The following is a 19,458-nucleotide window of genomic DNA, read 5'->3' as shown; positions in this document are numbered from 1 at the left end:
GGCCCCCGCCTGCAGGTTAGCAGAGCCCCGGTGAGCGGCTCAGCCGGGGCCGCCGCACCGCCATTACGGGACCGCCTGGAGGCGAGAGGGAGGACGGCGCAGCCGCGGCCCGGCGGCGCGGGCGCAGCGCGCGTGTGCAGGCGTGACGGGCGGCGAGGGGAGGGCGCCGTGCGCCGGCGGCGGAAGGGGTGAGATGTCGCTGCGCGTCGTGAAGGGGCTGGTGCTGCTGGAGGCGGCGGGTCTGCTCGGCGCCGTCCTGCTCTACCGCGCCATGGACCGCAGCCGAGGTGCGGCGGGGGCGGTCAGCCCGCCGGGGGGGGGAGGGAGGGGCGGCGGCGGCTGCCGGTGCCGCCGGGGCGGGGGTAGCGCCTCCGCGCCGGGCCCGCGGCCGTGGGCGGGTTTTTTGACGAAACGCGGCGCGTCGGGGTCGGTAGTTTGGGTTGTACCAGTGGTCGGTCACTTGTCAGCAGGGCCAGCTGCCTGCTTGGTTTCGGAAAACCCAGTTCGCAGGGAAGCTTCGGAGAGGCAGCGGGTGAGCACCAGGAACGAAGCTGAACCTTGTGCGCGTCAATGGCATCGGATCAAACAGGGACTTGAAAAGGAGAGGCTGCCTGCAAATGAGGCAGGAATGGATCGATCCTGTTTCAGGCACCTGCTGCTCACGCCTTGAAGCCATCCCCTGGCTCCTGTCTAGGTCTCGCTGGCTCTGCGATACATTTCCCAGTATGCAACAGACCTGGCTGGCACAAGGCAGTCAGTATCGATCTTCCAGGGGACTTAGCTTCAGCCCCTCAACCCTCTCAGGCTTGTGACTCAGTGCCCAGGTAACACAAAAATAAGCCAAGCACCAACTTAGTTACTGCAAGATTTGCTCTGCCCAGCAGCAGCCTTTTTTGCATTCGGGGCTCTGCAGGCTGCAGCGCTGGTTTGGCAGACTTGCACACCTGTGGGAAAAGGCAGCCAGGCCCACTGTCCACAGGGTTGGCGAGAGCCTAAAGGCAGCTCCCATGGTGGCTGCGAGGGCGTGAGCCCACCCCTCACAGCAGTAGTGTGGTCTTACATGACACTACATCAGTTTGCATTTCACAGAATCACAGAATGGCAGGGGTTGGACGGGACCTCTGGAGATCATCTGTCCAACCCCCTGCTTGAGCAGGCACACCCAGAGCAGGGGGCACAGGAACGCATCCAGGTGGGGTTTGAATGTCCCCAGGGAAGGGACTCCACAGCCTCCCTGGGCAGCCTGTGCCCCTGCTCTGGCACCTGCACAGGAAAGAAGTTTTTCCTCATATTCAGGTAGAACTTCCTGTGTTCTAACTTGTGCCCATTGTCCTGTCATTGGGTAGCAAACCCAAAAATAAGCATTTTTTATCCCAGATTCAGGCAGGCTGTTACACTTAAGCTATCTTTCTTGGCATTCTTATTAAAAAATATGTACGAAAATGTGGAGGATAGTGAGATAGATAGTTACCTATCTTGGTAGCTTGGTGCTGAGCATTCATGGTTTCTCATTTCTCCCCCCAGTTCAGTTCCTAGTTGTTATATTCCTTTGCAGATTTTCTTAAGCTGTGGTTCTATAAGGTGCAGCGAGCTCATCTAACAGCTCAGTGCACTTAGAATGAGCCTTTCACTTCTTGCTTTGTGCTAGTTCTAGCATTGATAAGATCTATGAGTTGCTGTAAATCATTAAAATAGCATAAAGCTATCATTACATGATTTTCTGCTGGGTTGCCAGAGCAGCCCACAGAAGGATTCAGTGAACACCTCAAGCTGTGCAAGGAAATAAAGTAGTTTTCCCAGCTTTCACTGCATGTCAGTCTATGGGAGTCATTCAGCTTCCTGGGGATCTGTAGCTTGTATGTGGTTATCACAACTGTGAGGAAGCTCAGAAAACCCTGTGATGATAGGGCTGCACAGATGAGTAACCTGAATATAGTCTGTGATCCCATTTAAGAAAAAAAAAAAGTAAATTCAGATTTTGTAATGGTGGCTGTAACCAAGGAGCTCAGACAAATTTACAAAAAACTAATCAACTTAGAAAAACAGTGCATTTAATATTTGTCTTAAAATATGTTGGGTAAAGTAACTGATTTGTCTTCCTTGTCAGATTTCAGATATACAATGCAGAAGAGGTTTCCATCAATCCTGGAAGGTAGGTTTGTAGTTGTTGGCTTCTGAAGGACAGCTGAAGTTTCTGCTGCAGCTGATGTATAAAACTAATTTTATTATTGCTTAAAACTTTACCCCAGGAGATACTGCAGAAGTATTTACTGTTATGCACATGTGTGGCTGGAGCGTCAGACTGTTGGATAGAGCCCTCAGAACTGGAGGGCTACATGTCCAACAAAGCTAGCCACAGAGTGGCTCACCTTCGACATGCCTAACTTAGGGCTGACACGGATTTTCCTGTTTTCCAGTGTATTACAAATCCAATGAGTGGTCTGGAATTCACGGTATAAGGGAGAATGACCAAATGGCATGGTTAAGCAGCAAGAACTGAAGTAAGAAAGATGTGTGGTTAATTAAAACATTATTTTAGAATAATTATTTTTAAAATGTCCACATTAAAATGTCCGGTTCATCTTTTTGATTTCTTGCCTCTGTACTTGTTTCTCAGCCCTCTGTGCCTGAACTGTTTCTTCTTTTTGATGATGCTTTTCACATCCCTATTGTGAAGCCACTTGTCACGCTCTATTTCCCACTGGATCTGTTTGACATCTGTAAGAGAAAAGGTGAGAGATAAGGAGCTGATGGACACCTCTGACCATGATGTGGAATGCAGATGAATCATGTAAAAGCTAAAGCTTGGCCACTGTGTTTATTAATGTTAATAAAATGCAAGCTGCCAATTTATATTTTATTTTACACCAGAGAAAGTTTTGGTTTTTTGCTTTCACAAAACATACCCTGCTGCCTCAGAATCTCAGCATTTAAGACTGCTCTTGCCAGTGCTTTGTATTTTACTGATGCTAGACATGCTTGTGTTAGGAGTACACAGTGTTTGAGTGCTGCTGCTGTTAACATTTTTCAGGTGACACCAGCAAGACTTGTAAAAGCTCTACAAGGGACTGATCATTCAATCAGTATAGACACATTTAAATCATTAAAATTGTTTCTGGGAAACTACTACTGCTTCACTGATACTGCAAGGAAATACTCCAGTAAAGACAGCCGTGCCTTATGCCTTCCTTTCACAAGAATCCAGGACACTCGTTATCAGAGTAAAATTCACAGAACACTTGACAAACAGCATGGTGCCCATCCTTATTCACAGTGTGGAGGGGCCACATGACAGCCTTATCCTCTTTTCTGAAACCTTATTTGCTCCAGTAGTCACAGTTAGTATTAGCACTGGGCATCTCTCATAACTGAAGAAAACTAAGTCATGTCATCCTGACGTTCAGCTACAGTCCCTACTGTGTGATTTTTGACCATGTGCGTATTTCAGTTAAAGAAGGTACATCTTTTTAAGTACAGAATCTGAAGAAAAGGAGGTAAAACAGCATCACAACTATCCACTATTTGTAGCGGGTACTTACTTGCATTATCTCTGTTGGCCATGGCATTTGTTCCGATATTGTCAAACTTAGACCCAGCATTTTCATCCAGCAGATAGCCAAACTTTAAAGAGAGAAATTTTAGTATGTTATTACAAAGAAACAGGTAAAACGCTTGATCACTCTTTGCTAAGCGCTGATCAAACTCACCTCTTCTGCAGATGCCAGTATACTGGCATCTTTGAGTTTTCTCTTCTTTCCTCGGCTGGATCCTTCAAACAAAAAGTATTATTCATATCAGACAGAATTTCAGGTTCACAAAGACACTAAAACAAAGTTACCATGTTTTTTAATTTTTTAAAATTTATTTCATAAAACTGTCTAATAGCTGTGTTAGAAACCTTTATTGTCTACCTACCCTAAAAAAAGCTCCCAGCCAAGATAACTAGCACAAATCTGTGTATCAGGTGTTAGTAACAGATGCACCAACCACCAGTACAACTCCATGCTTCCTTCAAAAGTTCCTCCTTCAATTCCCGGTCCTTCAACAGCAGACTGTCCCTCTGAGTTAGGCCACCCACCTTTTCATTTATGGTTCGTTCAAATCTGAACCCAGATCCAAAAGTGTAGATACTTTACTGTACTACAACCCTCTGATTCCGAAGCTTTCCAGACTCTGTGTTTGTATTAAGCCTTCTCAAATGGAAATCATGGCAGTATTTCCTTACCTTCAAGTGATCCCACAAAATTAATATCTTTCTTTCTATTGCCCTTTTTATTGACAGACTTTGGTTGCTTGTCATTGTTCAGGTCTTAAAGAAAAAAAAAAAAGATAATGAATCCCTCATTCTCACACCATGTACATTTATTCAAAGCACAGCAGAGACTAAGATTTCTTTTTAGGCATATTTGTCATAATGCCCAAATCTTTACTTAAAAAAAAAGTTTAAAACACAGCACACACAACCAAATCTGGGATTTCTTCATCCCAGACAATTAAAAATTGGTCGGTGGTGTGCCATTCTTATTGCTTTTTTTTTTCCACAGCACACAATATGAAACACAATACTAAAATACATAAAATATGAAGGCTAAAAGGAGGTGTTATGTGAAACTTGAATGTGTGCTTGGTGAGTTTGGCGAAACAATCATCTCACGGAAGATTCATGTGTTAACAGCTGTACAAATAGTTTACCTCCCCTACCCTCAATCATCTTCCTGTGACCTTAAGTTATTAGTTGAAATACTCCACTAATCTGCGCTTCTCCAGCCACATAAAGTGTATACTGTGTAAACTGTGCCTTTCAGTTGAAAAGACACTAAAACCACAGAGGTGCAATGATCAGTTATTATCACAGTGGTAATAAAAATTTGGGCCCATAGCGGTATTAGAAGAGGAAGTTGTTACTTATGAGGCAGCAATTTAAATGAAAGTTACCTCATCAACAACAACAAAAAAAAAAAAAAATCAACATTAACTGGGTCTAAAGAAATAAAAAAATTTACCATGTATAAGATTTGTTTTTCTCTTAGAGATCTTTTAATATTTCTGTCTACTGTAGCCCATTATTTGTGTACAGTTACTTTTGTTACTGCCAAGGTTTTCAGAATGAAAGAAGTGTCTTGTTTGCAAGTTTTTATAGCCAGATGACTAATTCCCACTCTCACCTAGGAGACTGTGCCAGGAAATGTTTCTTTTAAGACTTCACTGTCCAGAGAAGGACTTGTTGTCACTCCTTTACTTAAAAGCCAAACCTGCCACCTAGGTAACTAAATCCTGAATTTATATATAAAATTACTTATTAGATAACCTATTTTTAGAGCTTTTTCTTCTTGGGTTTTGTTTTTTTTTAATGATAAATGGTACTTTACCTAGGCTGTTATCATCCTCAGACACATCCATAAATACACCTCCCTCTTCATCCATATCCTCTCCAAAGTCTTCCTCCATACTTCCTAAGGAGACTTCCTCATCATCCAGATCACTGAATTCATCTTCATCATCAGAATCCTCCCAGTCAGCACCAGATTCCTCGCTTCTTTGGCCTTTCTTACTGCCTTTGGTTTTCTTTTTTATATTGCTAAAAAAAAAAAAAAAGCAACATGCTTAGCACTTCATCTGGCAAAATACCATTTGCATCCAGATAACGTCTATCTACCAGCAAACACTCTCTTAGAAAAGTTCAAATCATTGCAAGCTACTGTAAATGTAGGCTGAGACCTCAGAAACATGTATTGTGCACTCGGGTATGTCTGCAACATCAGCATATAGAATGGTATCATAAAAGTCCACCATTTTAAGAAGGTCTGGAGAGAATCCTATTCTGAAATTAACAGAACTGTCAGCTTCAGTATTTTATCTCCCATATACCCCTTGCTCCTTTTCAGAAAGTCTTTTCTGTAAGACACACAAATTACTGGTGTCCCTGGCAACTCTACGAAATGAAGAAATAAGACTACTTTTTTTTTCCTCTTAAGAAAGGAAACATGGTTCTTCATGAACTAAATGGTTATTTGGTTTTTATCTCCTCTTTGCTCATTTTTACTCATATGAGTCTGGATCACAACAACGTTCAGTTTTCACTAGAAGTTTAAGCTTCAATTCTCCTTTTCACCTCAAGAAAAAAAGTTTCTGTGCTGATTTGAAAGCTGTATTATAGATACTTTAAATGAAAAAAAGAGGCTACTTAATCACTCGCAATGATCTTAAAGGTCTTTTCCAGCCTAAATGATTGTATGATTAATGAAACAGTTGACTGCCTGAGAATTGAGCTCTGTGATTCTGGATTCCACAAAGTTTATTCACTTGTTAGGTCCAGTTTCAACCAGTCCTTACAGCAGCGGTACCATTATGCCTCATTCTACTTACTTTTGTACTTGGTAATTCTCAGACAGAAACCTGAGACAATGAAAAACAAGGTAAGATTGTACCTTGTTTACTGGGTCACTGCATTGTATAAATAAAATACGACAGGTCTCACATGTCAAGCCGGCAGACTAAGCACCACAGGATCACGATGCTCCATGTGGGACACCCAGAAAAGCAGTATTACCCAGCGTTCAGCTGCTATTGCCTTTTTTGCAAGGTGATATTCTGAGTCGTTTTGAAAAAGGTCTATCCAATTTTGCAGAGTAAAACGCTATATAGGTATTAAAACAAGAGACGAAAGAACCTATTTAAAGCCTTACCCAGCAAAATCAAGGTCATCCTGGCCAACATCAATGGCATTATCAGCAGCCTCAAATGTATCTAGGGGGAAAAATTGTTTATTACTACAAAACAAAGTCAAAGAAAATATGAAGTCATTGCAAAACATATTATTTTCAGGTATCATTTTCCTGAACAGTTTATATGATCTGCATCAATTACAAAGGGTCCTGGTACCAAAGGGCTTGTACTCCTATAGAAAAATACTCCAGAAAACATTTACCTAAAGCTTACTGGACTTTTTCTGAAAAAATATTTTTCTCTGAAAAATAATGAAAGTTTCCTTTTATCCAGTATGTAATTTCTGGCCAGAACTAGATGATGTGGGAAACAGACAGACACAAATAGACACACTATTGCCCAGTGATTCAGACTTAGTTAGCAGGTGGGATATCACAAGTTTCAGACACTTGCTCCAAGTCAGGTGGAACGAAGACTCAATTAAGATACCCCAAGCAAGTGTCCTGCCAGCTAATCTGTATGTTAGTTTTCAGATTAGAAGTATTCACTATAATTGTTGACAAAAAAGAAGACTAGAGGATGAAAGCTCCTATCATTGGATTCACTTAGAAACAAATCGCTATGTAAAATGGCAAGTAAAAACAAAATCCGAAAAATTACAACTGTTCTGTTTCAAAGAGTAAACAGTAACATTAGGGGGTCCTTAATTGAAGCTTTTGAATTTATCAAGACAGTCAACTTATTAGAGATACAATAAAAGGACAAACACAATTAGTAATGGATTCTTGTCATAATTAAGACCATACTAATTGTGTCATTGAGTAAGAATCCTGCTATGGGAGTTCAGATTCTCTAAAAATATTGTACAAAACAGTTACAGAGAGCTAACGGGATTTTTTTCCCCAAATATATATATTACTGTATAAGTAAAATATGAAATCATAAAATAGTGGACATTTTATGGTACTCTAACAAATTCAGATTCTGGAACAAATCATACACTAATTGCAAAGCAAACAAAGTGCATGGTACAGGGAGAGCTAAGACTACTGCAGAAGTTTGCCACGGACCTAACTGAACATGAAACCTCATGAAAGATGTTAGGAACAATAAGAGAAACTCTAAGGAAGACTGAAAAAGGCCAAGCAGTAAAGAAATAGAAGCCAATGTTACCTGCTGATAGAAAAAGTTATTTAACTCTCAGACTACATTAGGAAAAGAACAGAAAGCCATGAACTGCCACTCTCAAGCTGATGTTCAAAATCAGACACTTTCCAACCATTCAAACAAGCTGAACACTACTGGAGTAGTGAGAGCAAGACCTCTTTTACAAGATGGCCACCCAGTTGGATTGTGTGATAGCATGAACTGATGGCTGCAGTAGCACAGAACAGGAATTGGAAAGCCAGTTTTCTTCCACTTCCATATTCCTGTATCTGGCTCTTTTGTACAATGTAAACTATAAAAAGGATAAATTAATAATTTGCAAAAGCAGGAAATATTGGGATAGTTACTGCAAGGAAAACACAACCTTACCCAATGCTCTTTCAAATTCATCATCATCTACATCTTCCACGCTTTCTTCATCATCCTGACGCTTTTGTTTCTCTCTCTTCTTATTGAACTTTGAATAAAATCTGAAATAATATATTGCTCTCAGACACAAAATTACAGGTGATGATCTTAATGACAAGTTTTTTTTAAATAAAACAACCTGCAGATTGCTTCATGTGTATGTTGCCAGTTGAAAATTGTACGTAATGGTTTCAAACACAAATCAGAGATTTTTATTTTCTTTGTTTTTCAAAGAGTAACCCACTACTGTAAGATTTAAAACAAATGTCACAGCCGAAAGTACCAGAAATTATTTTGAACATAGGAATTTTATAAAAGGGCACAAGAAAGATGTGAAAGTCTGCCTTATACTGATAAGGAAGAAAGGATCAAGTTCAACTTGAATCTAATGGGGGAAACAAAAATATATACAAGAGATTCATCCATTAAGTTCTGTTAAATTTTCCCCCGTAGCCCCATTCTTTTGTGTTCTTAGTTTTACATTCTGTCATCCATTTTAAACCACTTTCTCTCCTTCATTTCATATTAAAGAACCACCAAACACAGAAGGCAGTTCAGATCATATACAGGAGCAAAAGAGTACAGCACTTCGTACAGAAGACTTCAAATGTGTAGTCTCAGTTTCAGTCATCTTCAATGTAACAATACTGTTAACTTTTCAGACAGGGACATGTTTTTAGCTGCTCTTCTTTAATCTCAGAATGAATACCACTAGTTATTAATAATATGTTCCTCAAAATTGTAATATCAATTAATTAAAATTAGGAAGTTCCATTAACCTGATACTTCAAAAATGTATAAAAGCCCCTAAAGCAATGAATATGTTAAACAACAACAACAACAAAAAATGAAGTTAATTCAAACACTGATTTTCTAAGAAAACACAGGTCACCAGTATTTTGACCTAATAAGAACCACTCTTTGCCAAATGCATCTCTCTTCAATATTAGTTTTACAGCTGCATTTTTATATCATAATCTGAAAGGAAAGCCAACTAAACAGAAAGAACTATGAATAACAAAAAAAATAAATACACAGTAAACTAGCTCCTCTGCCTTTTTTGCATTGTTCCATTCTAATAAACTTTGGTGGTAATAAGATAAACAAGGTGTATTCCAGGTTTTTTGAAATACAGTTCTAATGCAACCTACTTTTACGAATTATAACCCACAAGATATTCACCATTACCCATTGCTTAAGGCTTCTTTGTTACAATGTCAGCTTACTTAATTGTAGACTACAAGCACTGATTGCCTTTGTTCATAAGTAATATTCTTTCCTAAGCACTTTTGTCAGATGTTAAAATTACATTCTAAGGAAAGTACTATCATCACAAGTCACTCAAATTAATCAAATTTTGCAAACACTTGGAATACCAGAGAATACTTACGAAATGTAATGGGGTTTAATGGCATTGCATTGAAAAGCAACATATAAAATTAATGTTCGCAAGTAATTTATTACCTGTGAAAAAACACTTCATCTACTGGGATTTTGCTTTCATCTTTGGCACGGAATTCCTTACTGTTGACTGCAAAAATGAAAAAAGAACTGATTTTACCTCAGGTTGAAATGATTGTTATTCTTTTAAATGTTGAACAGCATGCACAGTGCTCCAGTGTGACCCGTTAAATAAAGCAGAGCTCATCTCAAAACCGCTGAGAACTGTTAGTTTGAAGTGTATCTATTGATAATTAGATGTGAGCAGACCCTATGGAAAAACTTAAGAGGCATAGCCCTAACTGGGTTCTAATTTATATATCAGGAAGGGAGGTTTTGCAACCACCTACAGTAGAAGTGCATTAAAAAAAAAAAAAACAAACAAAAACCAAACAACATAGGAAATAAGATAAACTAGCTATCATGCACTGAAACACTGGAATTGCTTCTGCCCAGCACTCCTGGCAGTAGAAATGCTCATCAGGAGCTACAAGGCAGGGCCATACACCAGCTGAGCATGTTGAAGAAGGGATCAAGCCTCACCCCGGCTCCATCTCTGAGGGACTGAGGCAAAATATGACACCACAACAGCGGACTGACTAGGGTATAGATCAGGTTCCCTGTGAAGAAGCTTTTTACCCTCATACATTCCCCTTCCCTTCTCCACCTCAGAAGTAAATCAAAGGAGAAAGACCTACTGATTATCTCAGTGGGCACAGATTATACTTTCTAAGTGACAAGGGTCCAAGTTTCTGAAACCAGATCCTCATACTCACAGAGGACTCTTCAAATTAGTAGTAGAAAATACCAGAGGATTTGCAATCAGTTCTCTAAGTCCCAGCAGAGACCAGCTACATGCAACAAGTGCGTATTTTTGTAGCCATATTAATATATCCATATTTTCTATCAGATATTTCATTTGTAGAACACCTAAATTCCTCAAATCCAGTCCTAAATGCTCAGTCTGCTCCTTCAACTCAGAATAAACTAAAGAATGTGCTAAACAAACTGTACCTTCAAACATATTATAGGTAAAAATTCCTACTTTACGCTTTAATGGCTGTAAAAACATGCCGTAAAGGTACATCAGCTAATCTGTAGAACTAATACCTCTGTGGAACACAACAGACCCAAAGTTACAGGGAAGCACATCACTGGCAATGTTACAGAGATTCCATCACAGGAGATGGTACCTCTTCTGCCCTCAAGCAGCATGTTTGACTGACGGTCTACCCTGTTTTAACTGCTGGTTCTTACCAACAAATCCTGCCCTTAATTGTTGGAAACAGTGGGACTAGACAAAAGGCAACCTCTTTCTGGAGGCAGGAAGACTTTTAGCAAAATAACAGTGCCAAAGATACCTTACACTAATCCTAACAATAGCTGCAGCTGTGGCATTGTATGGAGCAATACATACCATTTAATGAAAGAGCCTAATGTGATTTAAATCATTACATAAATCCATTTTCTGATATTTTAAGTCATTTTTCAATCATAATAAGCAGAATAAAAGTGGTTATATGATAACTTGGAAACAAATAAAAACATCAATTACACAACAATACCATATTAAGGACTGCTAGATCAGCATACTTTTTAAAGTTTTTAATATAATTTTAGATATTTTAAAGAACTTAAACATTCATAAAAATAGGATGTCGGACATAAGAATGGCAATTTAGTTAGTATTTTATAAGTTCATGTCCCTCTGAGGTTAGCAGCCTAACGGATTGCTCTTCTAACTAGAAATATCATTAGCTAGAATAAATTCTAAGGGTTATTTTGCCTTTTTTCCCCCTAAGGGGTCACATTGCCAGCTACAAGCAAATTTATAACAATGTTCTAAACTTTTTACATAAGACTGCAAAACTACTCTTTAGCCAGGGGGTGTATTTCCTCTTAGGGGGATGTAGGAAAAAGATAACTTAGCATAAAAGAAGGTATAGGAAGCATATGCAGGTCATAGCAAAATTAGCACAGAAAACACGGCATGCAGTTTTCAGTAGCTCTGTCCTTTGCTGTTACACATTTCCTAATACGATGGCTAAACAGAAGGTATGATCTTCATCATGCATTGCCTAAGAAAAAGGAATTACTACAACAGAAAGTAACTGACAATAAGGGGGGGAAAAACAGAGAGAAAAGAAAGGTCTTTAAAGTATGTGGTGTGTAGCCAAGTGCTGCAGTAGAAGACAAGGTGTTTTCCTACTCAAGAGGCTAACGGTTGAGATAACTGACTTTATGTCTTTTGTTCTTAAAATTATACAGCGGATCCAAAGTTTCAGCTGTGGAGATTCCATGCACCCTTGCAAGATGATTAGACCTGATCCTGAATATCAGGCACCACCACTGCACTCCTGATGGAAAGGACTTTCTTTTACTGCTGACAGAAATAGCATAGACAGTGCAGATGACACATCTACAACAACCAGCCAAGAATTTTTTAGCCATCATAATTTTAACTGAAAAGGGGCTGGCTTACCTGCAAGATTCTGCATATCTTTCATAAACTGCTTCTTCTTCGGCTGCATTACCACACTGCTGGTGTTTTCTGTAGCAGAACATAAATCAGAAGCAAATTACTTTATTACTATTGGTACAAAACTGTAAAGAGTAGCGGATACACCAGGGTGGTTTGCTGCCATCCATAAGGACCTCGAGAGGCTGGAGAAATGGGCTGACAGGAACCTCAAGCAGTTCAGCAAGGGGAAATGCAAAGTCCTGCACCTGGGGAGGAACAACCCCTTGCACCAGTACAGGCTGGGGGCTGCTGAGCTGGAGCGCAGCTTGGCAGAAAAGACCCTGAGCATCCTGGTGGACACCAAATTGACCGTGAGCCAGCAATGTGCCCTTGTGACAAGGTCGGCTGACTGTATTCTGGGCTGCATTAGGGGGACTGTTGCCAGCAGGTGGAGGGAGGTGGTCCCTCCCCTCTAATCAGCACTGGTGAGGCCACAACTGGAATGCTGTGGCCAGGTCTGGGCTCCCCAGTAGAAGGCAGACAGGGGCCTACTGGAGAGTCCAGCAAAGGGCCACTAAGAAGAAGGGACTGGAGCATATCTCCTGTGAGGAAAGGAGAGAGCTGGGACTGTTCAACTTGGAGAAGAGGATCCTCAGGGAGATCTCATCAGTGTATATAAATACCCAAAGGTAGTGAGTAAATAAGAGAGCCAGGAACTTTTCAGAGGTGCCCATGATAGGGCAAGAAGTGATGGGCACAAAATGAAACAAAGGAGGCTCCATCTGAACATCAGGAAACACTTCTTCACTGGGGGCAACTGTGTGCTGGCACAAGTTACCCAAAGAGGCAGTGGAGTCTCCATTCTTGGAAACATTCAAAAGCCATCTGGACACCCTGGGCAGCCTGCTCTAGTGGCCCTGCTTGAGCAGATGACCTCCAGAGACCCCTTCCAACCTCAACCACTCTGTATTCTTTATATTCCCCTATCACTTTGCTTATTCCTGCTAGGTTAGCAATTTCTGCACTGCGGGTGTGAGAGGCAGCATTATGTGATTGTCCACAAGTTCTGAGTTGCAGACATCTCTCTTGCAGCCCTGAAGACTCATCCCACTGCCCTGTTGCACCACATGCACCCCAAATACTTGACAAGCACAAACGGTTACTCAGCAACATGACAGCAAAAGAGTTTGGTCACCATCAATAATCAGGATCATATGCTAATATGTACAGAGAAGTCTGTACCTTTGCCTTTATGGAGTTTGGGATTTCTATACACAAAGCGATCCAAGAATCTCATTAATGTGAAATCCTGCAAAGGGTCACCGGAGTACTGAATGTGATTTCCCTGAAAGAAGAAAAAAGCCAAAAATCATTACGGACTTCATTCTAGAAAGACAGCAACTAAACACAGAGGACTCAAACAGTCCAAAAGCAAAATTAAATCACTTTGAAAAGCCAAAGACTTGGCGATACTTCATCACATTAGCCTGACCAGTTAATACACTCATGTACAGGTTCTTATTTTTGGAATTCCATATTTTCTTAAATAAAAAACACCTCCTTCACTTTGTTTCAGTGATGAACTGCCTTGGCAAGTACTGTGCTAACAGCAGTTAATACTTAGCACTATTTGGATACTATATATTCAAATGAAAAGAAATATTTTAAGCATATGTTTCATTAGGTTTTAGTATTTTTGGCATGATACTACAACAGACCCAAAAAATAATTTGTTCCAACAGCAGCATTGCCCACATCAAAACCCACGTTAAATGAAGATAAACCAAAACTCTAGAAAAGCTTTAAGAATCATGTAATACCCACATTTCTACCAAATTAATTACTTCTGTGAACAGTGTCCTTTATATAAAACAGTTTAATTCCATGAAAAGCTTTGCATTTGAGTGTATGTTACAGTGCTGTAGAGCTGCTAGTTATCTGCAGACTGCAAGGAGGCTTTATAATGTAGCTTTTTCAAACTACAAAAGACAGCTGACGTAAAAATCAAACTTCAAAGCTACAGACTAGTAAAAGCACTTACTTCTAGAATTGTTTTTGCGAATAGGGCCACAGATGGATGAAAATGTTCAGAAAGCTGAAAAACACGAATCACTGATTTATTTCTACTTTAAAAATAAATGCAATCATTACTCTTTTTGATGTATCAGACTCCTGACAACACTGCTAGGCCATAAGACCACTCTGTAACTCACCAAATAACATGCAGACACATGTAGTACAAGGCTGATGCGCTCTGTCCTTGAACAACTGAAGAACTTAAAGTTCTAGTCTTTTGTTTGCATTAACTAAATATATTCTAACTTACAATTTTATTTAATTCAACATTAAAAAGCTTCAGTGATACAAAGCTAAGATCCAAAAGTCAAAAAAGATTATTATTGTCCAAATCTCCACTTCAAAATTCCTATTTTCTACTCCGGAATATCAGCATTGTATGTAACATATACAAGCTTAAAGCCAAACAATGTGTCAGCTTTAACCTTTCTGTTATGTTACCCAGGCAGCTACTACAAGAATAACCACATTAATTTTCTTCTCTCGATACAAGGGCCACACTAAGAGACACATTAATTAGCAACAGAAGAATGCCTTACCTTCTTCAGTTCCCAAAGGCTTGTACTTTCAGCACCACAGTATAAAGGACTTCGGTGCATAGGATCATATGAAGCTCCGCTCCTGCCTGAGGGGTGGAGGAGATGCAAACAACTTAAATTTCCGCAGGCAACTTTATGAAAGTATTATTTTCATTTCACCATGACAGTAATGCTGCCCATCATTCTTAGCTGGACAGGCCACAGATTCATTCAGTAGCAAGTAAGAGTTGTAATTCAGATGCCCTTTCCCAGTGTGTGATCAGGTGCACAGATGAGTTCCTATATGCTTCCAAGGAAGCTCCTTGAAAACCCCTGATCCGTTCCAAAAGCTCCTCAGGAAAGAGTGAAACTAGAAGCAGGTTTAAAGCTAGATGAGTTGATCTAGCAAGCTTCGCAAGCAAATGAGCAATTACACATCCTAGCCTTGGCTACACTGTTCTGAAGGTGTTTGAATGTGGAAGCAAAAAATCCTGAGCCTGTTTATTGCTTAGGCACAAATGTAATAAACTGCATAAAGTGACATACACTAGCAGATTCATAGTCTCTTCATCACTGCTGAGCTAACTGATAAAGAGAAATGATTCTGACTTTTTGCTTTGAATCAAACTTCAATTTGAAAAACTACAATAATGTTTTAATCACTTACTTTTACAAGTCTTGATCAATGAGCCACTGTTACAGAATGTTAGAAGTTAAATTAATTATATTTTCTTGCTAATTTACCTCCCATATTCAGATGATGCACCCATGAGGCTGCTGAATTTGAATTGTTTGTTTTAGCAGAATTTTCCGTTGTGCTCCTCTCTTCACCTTCTACTTCTTTGTCTGCATCCACAAATTTTTCCTCATCCCCTTCAGCCTCTTCTTGATCCTTAAAGCACTCTTCATCATCTGACTCCTAAACGACAGAAAATGTTAGTGCACAGCTTTTCGTTTCCACTTTTATTCTGATGTATTAGAAAAAAGCACATAGAGTTCTTAAGAAGCTATGTACAATAATATAAACAAATGATGGCCAATGTTTAAGCAATAAAGACTTTTGGCCTTGATCCAGGACTTAAAATTGAACTTTACAGCTTACATCACACAAGTGTAATTGTCCCTCCCCACCTGAAGAAAGAAAAAAAAATCCAGTCCTGCCTAGCTATACTTCAGAGACGGCAGACAAAAGAAACAAACAGCCCGTGTCTGGACAAAGCTCTTGGGTGAAGAATGTTCACCTGCTTACTTAAAGAGCACTTAGCAAAATAAGCCTCTCTCCATGAATTAAGTCCATAGGACCCGCTAGAATGCCTAAAACACCTTCCTCTATGCAGATTTTTAATGTAGTTATAATTGTTCAAGTGCTTTCTCCCATAACATAACATATTAGCAAACCCTCAGGTTACTGACAAACAGGTTAGGGAATGGTGCTTATGAAAATAGCTTATTGAAAAAAACAATGAGATAAAGAAATCGTCTTATACCACAGGATCCTGTAACTGGACCCTTAATTCGGGTTTTACTTTCAGAAGCTCAGACAGAAGGTACAGGGTTCCACAAATGAAGGGTGGCATTTGCCCACAAGTGACTTGAAGTAACCTCTTCACAAAGGCCTTCACGCGCCGTAACACTACATCCGCCTTCAGAGATTTATAAACAAGATTAAGAAACATGGATGGCTTCGAGCAGGTTGCTAAAGCGGGATCTAGAAGCTTCCTGTAGAGAACATATGAGAAAATATTGCTGATTGTCATAATGCACATAAGGGAATAATTGCTACTAGCAACAATCATCTACATTTTCAGAGTGCCAGCTAAAAGACCAGTGACAGCTTGTTCCCCAATATTCAAAACCATTTTGATCAACCCTGAACTGTCAACAGCTGTGTAATATTTCTAGATATATATGAGACGCTGAAGACTAAAAAAAAAACTGCATCAGTAAACAAAAAAACCTGTGAGAAAATATAAAGAAACTGAGTTCAGCTGAAGACAGTTTCAAACTTTGAGATATTCAAAGTGAGAAACTAATCTGATTTATTCAGATGTTCAAAAAAACAAAAAGAAAATGGCTAGCCAACAGCATGCTTCACAATCGGACCACACACATGTGCTGGCAAGTTCATTTTCTAATCCACTTTTTTCCCAGGCTACCAGGCACAGGAAGGCCCCTAAATACATTGCAAGTTCTGGGGAAACATGAGTTCCCTTTTTAAAAAATCAGCAACTTCCCTTTGGTCTACTGAACAGAAGCCTGTAAGGATCCTACAAAGAGTCTAAACAACCATCTGGGACAAAAGAGAGATACTTTTATAATACAAGGCTTTCCAATTACACAAATTAAATCATCTAAAGAATTTATTAACATGACATTCTCTCACACATCCACAAAAAAAGGAAACAAGATTTTAGGCCAAAGCACAGTACCTGTAAAAGTGATCTCAGAAGTAGCAGCTAGCTATTACTTTCAAACAATATCTGGAATTAAAACATGCCACTAGAAAACAGTGCAAAGGATGAGATGCATATGTTGTGTTCTCAGGACCCATCACTACTATTTGTTTTACACCCACAGTAAGTCAAAGAAATGACATGCTGCTTCTTATAGCTCGTACAAAACATCAGAAACTTCTAGCCAATGAGACACAAAACTCACAAGATCTTAAAAGCAAAATAAGCGTCTCTACAACTTTAAATTAATGGTGACTACCTCATAAAATGAAATTTATCTAAAAAATGCAAACCTGTGACTTACTTGTACAGTGCTGCGTAGTACCTATCCGACACAGTCTGCTGAGCGTCCATCACTTGAAACAGTAACATCAGGGCCTGGACACTGGTACCAAAGTTCACAAGATGCAGAACTTTAAACAACGTGTCCATTTGCTCTTTCACTTTCTCATCACCAGTCTCAGCATAAGGGTAAGCTCTGTTTACCCCGCAAAGAAGAGCACTGAGCATTTTGGATTCAACATCTTTTTTCTTAATGCAGTTCCGAAAAAAGCAAAAGTACAAAGTTATCAGTTTGCTAGCCAATGCGCTTTCTTCGTGACTGAGGACTATCTGATTTAGAAAGCAAATGGCGTAATATTGAGTTTTCACATGAATGTTTGACCGGTACAAAAGCCTCTCCACCTCGCTGCACACTACTCCCTTCATATTTGGATGCTTGTGAAGTAACGTCTCTAAAAGATAAGAGGCTTTGGTGGCGATCTTGTTCTGAGGGTCTCCCAGTTTATTTACCAGCTGAACAAGCAGAGCTTTCTCCTGCTCAGGCTTGTTACAGAGAAGCTCGTGGGCAACTGCCAGCGCTCGGGATTTCGTTGCCATCAGGGAATCATGACTCAGTGTTTCTAACGCTTGCACAAACTCTGTCACCTGCAGTTTCAGGTGATGCTCAAAGTACCACAGTATTAACCGTCTGTCTCTTGAATCCCTGTTGCCACTCGACATCTTCTCTATGTTGTTAAACGGTCGCTGCGAGAAAGACCATAATTTTCGATTGTCTGGTAAGAGATCTGAAAGGAGAAGCTCCTTGAACGTATCCAAAGCCATAAGGCTCTGATGCCTGCTGCCCTTTTTCTTTATAAGGTTTACCAAGTGCTCAACAAACTGGAGACTGTGGACGGCACTGTCCTGAATGAGAAGGGTCATCGCTGCCATCCTGTCAGCCAAGGTACCCGATGACACAACAGTTTTCATCCATGCTGAGGAGGCCCCCTTCTGATAATCTGTCTTATTCTTGTACAGATCTGTCTCGTGATGGTACAGCTTTTGGGCCAAGGCCTTATACTGAGACAGAAGCGTCTGATTTTGTGGCTCCGACGAGAATTCGTTGGTGTATTCCAGATCATACCATTTGCCCCCTGGTTTGACCAGTATCGCTTGCCTAGCATGAAACTCAAAATCTTCTTCCAGCCTATCTTTCTTTCCTGAAAGGTGCTGGCCCTGATCACCACCAGATTGCTTTTTCTTGATGTCTTTCACACCACTGGCCTTTTCCTTGACTTTCTTCTCTTTTTTCCCTTCTAACGAAGGAGGCTTAGTTTCTTTCTCGCTTTTCTCCTTCTTTGGGGGCTTCTCCTTCTCCTCACCACCGCCGTCACCCTCCTCCTCCTCCTCCTCCTCATCCTCCACCACCAGGCAACTTTTGGCGTACTTGCCGAGCCCCAGGGAACTGACGAACGCCTCCAGCTCCCCCTTCTTCAGGTCGTCGATAGCGTCCTTCTTGCCTCCGTCCACCACCTCCTCCGCCTCGTCCACGGCGCACAACATCAGGTAGTCTTGCTGCGGGCGGAAGCGGGCGGCCGTTACCGGCGGGCCCGGCGCCTGGCCGCGCGCCCCCAACGGCTCCCAACGGCTCCCCCCGCGCCCCGCAAGGGCCCGGGGGCCCCGCCACCACGTGCTCCCGCTCCCGCTCCCCCTTACCTTGGTGCCACCGAGGCGCAGCACCTCCTCCAGTGTGAAGCCTTCAGCATCGTCATCTTCTTCTTCTTCTTCATCGTCGTCATCCTCCACGTCCTCACCTCTGTCGCCTCTCGCCTGCTTCGGGTCTCTCACGCCGAAGCCCCACAGCGCCGCCATCGCCGCGCGCCGGAAGCCCCAAGCGCATGCGCGGCGCGTGATTCCGGCCCGGCGGGAGGGCGGGAGCGCAGGTCCTGCAAGGAGGGAGAGCGGGCGGGCAGTGCCGGGCCGGGCCGGCGGCGGGCAGGGCGCGCCC

The 19,458-nt window shown here is 41.1% G+C and overlaps 1 protein-coding gene and 1 long non-coding RNA gene across 2 annotated transcripts; one reads left to right on the top strand and one right to left on the bottom strand.

Moving 5' to 3' along the window:
• Positions 1–127: 127 nt before the first annotated feature.
• On the top strand, positions 128–2,865 carry LOC135312447 (uncharacterized). Its single transcript, XR_010371975.1, has 4 exons — positions 128–287; positions 2,108–2,152; positions 2,418–2,501; positions 2,618–2,865. It is a non-coding gene; the product is annotated as an uncharacterized LOC135312447 (long non-coding RNA).
• Positions 2,033–19,367, bottom strand: CEBPZ (CCAAT enhancer binding protein zeta). Its single transcript, XM_064445854.1, has 16 exons — positions 19,167–19,367; positions 17,494–19,025; positions 16,224–16,455; positions 15,481–15,655; positions 14,758–14,843; positions 14,184–14,237; positions 13,385–13,487; positions 12,164–12,232; positions 9,706–9,772; positions 8,203–8,303; positions 6,687–6,747; positions 5,370–5,578; positions 4,226–4,309; positions 3,708–3,769; positions 3,540–3,621; positions 2,033–2,718 (listed from the first exon to the last, which is right to left on the bottom strand). Exons 1-16 carry the CDS (start codon positions 19,320–19,322, stop codon positions 2,579–2,581), a joined length of 3,213 nt encoding a protein of 1,070 aa, XP_064301924.1. The 5' UTR covers positions 19,323–19,367; the 3' UTR covers positions 2,033–2,578.
• Between the last annotated feature and the right edge of the window lie 91 nt (positions 19,368–19,458).

This window comes from Phalacrocorax carbo, chromosome 3 (assembly GCF_963921805.1).
Source record: "Phalacrocorax carbo chromosome 3, bPhaCar2.1, whole genome shotgun sequence".
NCBI classification, from domain to species: domain Eukaryota; kingdom Metazoa; phylum Chordata; class Aves; order Suliformes; family Phalacrocoracidae; genus Phalacrocorax; species Phalacrocorax carbo.
Note: the sequence above shows the minus strand (reverse complement) of the source record. Positions and strands in the feature narration are given on the sequence as shown.